This window comes from Atta colombica, unplaced genomic scaffold (assembly GCF_001594045.1).
Source record: "Atta colombica isolate Treedump-2 unplaced genomic scaffold, Acol1.0 scaffold35, whole genome shotgun sequence".
In the NCBI taxonomy this organism is placed as follows: Eukaryota; Metazoa; Arthropoda; class Insecta; order Hymenoptera; family Formicidae; genus Atta; species Atta colombica.
In genome coordinates this window covers 2,013,019-2,019,018 of record NW_017259459.1, presented here as the reverse complement: position 1 = coordinate 2,019,018, position 6,000 = coordinate 2,013,019, and the positions used below count along the sequence as shown (strand labels likewise).

Here is a 6,000-nt window from a genome sequence, read left to right as displayed (position 1 = left end):
ATATATATATATATAATAAGATAATGCCAATTCGACATAATAACTTTCAGAATTGCATAAATGCAATTTATGAGTTCATTATCTATCCTTTCTCTTTTATTAGTCTATAAACCGATCAGAAAGGTACTATATTATATTTCGTCGCATAAAATCATTATTTAAAGTGTCCTAGGATCGAAGAAATGCTCTAAAGAGATGCTCTTTGGATGTACACTTCGCTCAAGGCGCAGCGCCCGCGGTACCGACGGAAAGGTAATCTCAACCATGCAACTAATCCTAATCTCTTTAAGCGAACTACTCACAACGATTTCATGAATATACAAAACAAAGCTCGAAGCAAAAAGCAAAAAAAGCCGTGTCGCATCCCGCTGCCGCCGCCGCCGCCGTCTTTTTTGCCTTCGAATAACGACACGCTCGAGAGAATCCTCTCCCGGATTTAACTTTCGAAGGAAATTTCCAAATGGAGCGAGAACAATTTCGCCGTTTTTCCACTTGTCCTTCCTTTCCCAGCAACAAATAACCGCGGTTTCTCTGCATTCTCTTTGCATCGATCTAAATCGCGATTGAATTTCGAAATGTATACGAAAGATATTTAACTTTCACGAGCGTAATCTTCAATAAATTTTCTTAGATTCGTTGTTGATTAGAATTTCAATATTGATGCGGAAATATTAACTGAATTATAATTAAATAGATTTGCTTATGTAAATGTATCCTCCATTTGCAATCGTATGTTTATTCTCTATCTACAATTTGAATCTTCTTTATCCAATCCAAGTTTCTTACTATTTTATAGGCTTTTCAAAAATTTTCAAAAATTCAGAGCTACTTTACAACATCTCTATTACATTAGGTTTTTAATTCAAATGTTAAAACCTTTGTATTTAATAAAAATTGAGAAATAAAGAAAAAATTTGAAAGTGAAATTTTGCTTGTGCCAAGAAAGACTCAGATTGCAGACAGAAGATTAAAAATAAATATATCTTCTCTTTATAAAAAAAAACTTTAAATTTATACTTTTCTTCATTTACAAAATTTCATTTATTTACACTTACTGATCGCGTTTTGAATAATGTGAAAAAATTAAAAATGAGAGTTTTTGCACACAAATCAAATTACAGGATAGGAAGAGCATCAAATTCCATGACTATCGATTTTTCGTCTCGGCTGGTGTCGGAGCTCGAAATGTAAGCTCGTAATTGGCACCGACATAATTAATCCTCTAGACAAACTAAACTAGGATCCCGAGTCGAGTAAATATGACGTTATAGAGAAGCACCGTCTCTCCCGTGGCGGATGGTCGGCGTAGACGATATGATTCATAAGGGGAATATTCCCCTTGTGAATACAGTTCGAACGCTTCAGTCATAATGTTGCGTTTCGCATGAAACCACGAGAATCGTGCATCACGAGAACCACAGTTGAACTTATTGAACAACAAGTTAAATGTGCCGGCGAAGAGTGGGATGAAGTAAAGAAAGATAATTGACGCGATAACAAAGACAAAAGGAAATTACCCAAAATATGAAATATACGGACAAATACAATACACAACGATGAGATCAATTGGAGAATATTGGAAATCAATACATTGCTGTGTTCAGCAAAGAAAGCAATCAATTATTTTTTTTCTATTCTCGCACTTTTGCATACAAATATTTAGAGATTTAGATTTAGAATGCTACAAAATTAATTACTAACAAAATTAATTACTGACGTGTGTAATCATAATTTAATAACTTAATTATAATAAAATTAATTAATTTTTAAAATTTATAAAGAATTATATTTTTATTCTCTTTCTCTGATAGACATTTAAAAATTAAAATCTTAAAATGTCAAAATACATAAAATTTCAAAGATTTAAAATTTTAATCGTAAATACCTCGAAAATTATAATTTTAAGCATTCCACGTTCAACTTTTGAATCTTTGAACTCTGTTTCCGTGTATGTTTTCGATTATACTTTACGATAGAATATTAATGTTATCAGAACTTTAGGTCCTTTAATACCGTATCGTTCACATTCGTGAACTCGCGCATTACCGTTGGAATATTTAACTTTCCAAATCTTGAATTCTCCCGGATCCTCTTTGATCTCAACATCGCGAATGCATGTCTATATATAAAATATAAAGTGAATAGAGAGAGAGCAAACTCTCTGAGAGATTCACCTCGTACGCTCTGAAAAGCAGATAGAGCTCCCTCGGCTTGGTGTCCATCGGCAAGCCGCTCACGAACAAGGTGCGCACCTGAAACAGGAGAGAAAGAGAACGATAATTGAGTTAATTAACCTAATTGGCTAGTGTAGAGGGAAAGAACAGCAACAGAGAAACACAGAGACTAAGAGAGAAATACAGAGACAGAATAAGAAAGAGAGAGAGAGAGAGAGAGAGAGAGAGAGAGAGAGAGAGAGAGAGAGAGAGAAGACGAGCAAGGAAGAGTGTAGTCCAGACTCCAGACTGGGAGATGAGGAAACCGACTTCCTTGACTCCTGCCCTCGTCTTGTCAGATGAATCGATAGCTAATTGCAGAATCAATGTAAGATGCCCCAAGACAGGAAGAAGTCAGTTCCCCTCGTTCGTCATCCTTTTTAATTTCGCGATTAATTCGGCAATTTATGAAGGCGATCCCAATTAATTGTGGCACAACCCTTAGAGATCTTTGAAAGTGATTCCCGAAGATATTTCTTCCTTCCTCATGATATCAATTATCTTTTCCGGCTATCAATTATCTTTTTCGTCATTAACATCAATGTAGCTGAATTAATGTGATATTATTTCGTTTTCAAAGGAGAATGTAAATCGGGTTTTCATATTGAGTATTATCATCGGAAACAATGCAGCTAGAAAGGAGACTGATGCTGAGTCGAGGCAGCTTTCACTAGCGAACGCTTGTTAAATACAATTGGTGCGCAGATAATTGCTAATTAAGTGCCCTCAATAAGAATAAGAAATATTAGTAATTCATCCATTTATTACGCACAGCTTTTTTTATTATGTTATAAAAATAAATTTTTATAACAATTTAATATTTAAAATTATTATAATATTATATATGTATAATAAATATTATGATGTATATTATTTTATATATTAAAGCTAAAACTGAATGATTTATATATTTATACAAAATTTATACAGAATTATTAATAGAAAGCACTATCTATTATAAGCAATTTCATGAACAAAAATCAAAGATGTAATATAATATATTCAAAAAATATTTGTATGGAAAAAATATTTATACAGAAATTATTCTTCGCGGTGTAGTACTTAGTCAAGTTTCTTTAACTATTCATGAATTAATAGCTAGTTTACCGAGTTTCTTGTCACCTAAACTTACAACATTGATAAAAACCCGGCCGTGTGTAAACGCTGAAGCGAGACACGTAACCACAACCGTGTCACAGGGCGAGCCGTCTACTAATGGATGAGACTAAGAGAGTAACCGGTAAAGTTTCGTCGGCCAAGTTACATGAGCGTCTTACACCGATTCGGCCTTAAGTAATTGCTACGGCTATGTAACCCACACACTTGCACATACGGTGCATTGCGGGCGTAGGTGCGCAGGTAAGTGCGACACTGACGTTGACTCGCGCTCGCGCTCGCACCATCTAACTTATAATGATCTCTAGAGCGGAGCATCAAATTAACTTTATTAATTGCCGCAATGAGGTTGCAGCAATTAATAAAGTTAAGAATCGCGGCGGTTGTAAAAGTCTGATGCACGCGCGCAAATCTAATTATAGAGTCTTTCTCTTTCGCTTTGCTGCTCTCGTAATTAATTTTTGTAAGGACGCTTTTATTTTACTGTCGACTATCAAATGTCTTGATGACAATCTCAACAGGTCGAAGATCTGTTAAAATCAAGTTTAAATGAGACTAATACAAGCCATCAAAAGAAGACTTGTTTTGTGTGTGTGTGTGTGTGTGTGTATGTGTATGTGTGTGTGTGTGTGTGTGTGTGTGTGTGTGTACATAAGAAATAACAGAGGCTATAGATGTAATAATTCTTAGATTCCAAACGTACTTATATTTATAATTGAATTTACATTACATAGATATAAGATTTCTCTGTAAAAAGCAAAAAAGTTACTTTACGTTAAAAAAGCTATTAATAATTTTCCTTAAATTATTTAGAACTATACGAAACTTCGAGCAAAGTCTCGATAGCTATCGAGACTTTACTATACTTGCACGTTGATATCGAGCCTAGTAAACCACGTCGATCAAAAAGGAAGGAACGCAAATTATCCTTCTCGGCAATTATCCGATTAGATCGCAGAATAGATCTCCGCCTACTTGTGCAAAGCTGAAGGCAGTTGAGGGGCAACTCTTAAACTCGTGTGAAATTTATCAGAAGAATGTAATTGCTCAATACTATGCGAAAGCCTGATTTATAATTTTCATATCAGAGTAGATTGCCTTTTGCCTCAAAAAGAAAACAAAATAAATATGCAAAAGTTGGAAAATTCAATTATTTAGAAAACTAGTTTATTTTAACAATACTTCAAATAATATAATAAGGTTCATCAATTTAAACAAGTTAATAAGTAAACAAAGAAAGAGTCAAGCTAGATGTTTAATGCTACATATTAAAATTCATGTATATTGCACATTTGTTTTATATGTACATGAATTTTGATGATATAGAGAGTTAGGTTAGCTTGACTCTCTCTTTGTTTACTTATTAGTCATTTTATTTAAAAAAAAATCAAACATCCATGGAGTTTATAATATTTCAAAAGTTTCAAATAATTCCTATTTTATTCCGATTTACGAACAAGTTAATCAGCTTAATCTTAATCTTAATATTCAGTAATACGACTATCTTAAATATGAAGCGCATCTTCCATTCCTTCATCGTCGACGCCATACTTTTCACAGAAAATTGAAGTGACTTATGTAATTATGTATTTCTTCTGTTTAACAACATAATAAAATCATTCTGCTTACGAATATTATTCGTCCGTTACGCTAATTAAACACAACACGCATCAGATCTTTATCTAGAAGATTGTTAGTTTCCTATTCTGTATTTTTCTTCGCTTTTTTTCCATGTTTACAATCTTAGATGGATTTTGTAAGGCGTAGCTTCTAAATGACAATAATTGATCATGGACGAGCGAATCCGCTCCCAGCTTGCAACTGACCGTGTCGCTAGTTCTCATTGTTTCATCTTCAAAACTATGCCGTGTCGTCACTTGCACATCCGTTGACACTCCTCGTTCCATATTTGCCTTCCCCTTTTAACGGTCCCTGTTATTTAGAAATAATCTTGTATACTCTGATGAGCATGTGTAACAAATATCCAAGGTAGTTCTTGTTTTTTTTTTTATTAATTTATTGGTTTTTTAATATATTATAAATTAAGTATATAAATATAAAATATATTCTCGTCTGGCAAATTTTATGGCTACAACCTTCTGTCCTCGGGATATTTAAATTTTTTAAATATCATATTTAATTAAAATGTAGTTATGTACAAATATTAAATTTTTAACAAGCACTGAAATAGCATTTTATCTATCAATATATCTAAAGATTAAAATTATTTAGCTTCAATAATTCATAGCGGAAATTAATTAGATGTAAATTAATTCCTATTGTGAAAATAGTTTCAATAAGAAAAAATTAATCGGTTTATTTCAAGATGCACGATTGACAGAAGGAAGGCAGCGATTCGTTACCGTCCCCTCACTAATTTCCGGCAGGAAGCGTCGAGGACAGAAAAGCGATGCAAGCATGAAAGAAAAAATATTTATAATCCCGAATTAATTTGTTCCAAGTAATTATAACTCTATCATATCAAATTGCTCCTTCAGCAATTAAATATCCTTTCATTTAAATCACATACGCAATTAAACATTATATAGTTTGTTTCAATAAATTTTGCTGCAATATATCGTGTGTCAACATTATATATAATATTATAAATCGCGTTAAAACAAAGATTTTTCGCAAACTACAATATCATAGACACAATCCAAAATTGAGA

The 6,000-nt window shown here is 33.0% G+C and overlaps 1 protein-coding gene across 4 annotated transcripts in view; it reads right to left on the bottom strand.

Moving 5' to 3' along the window:
* The window catches only part of LOC108690695 (protein couch potato-like), an 82,455-nt gene that overhangs the window by 42,838 nt on the left and 33,617 nt on the right, over window positions 1-6,000 (bottom strand). For all 4 annotated transcript variants that reach the window (XM_018198110.1, XM_018198114.1, XM_018198112.1 and 1 more), the window contains exon 2: window positions 2,175-2,252. In XM_018198110.1, the coding sequence (XP_018053599.1) occupies window positions 2,175-2,252 (78 nt within the window). The remainder of the gene's footprint in view (window positions 1-2,174; window positions 2,253-6,000) is intronic.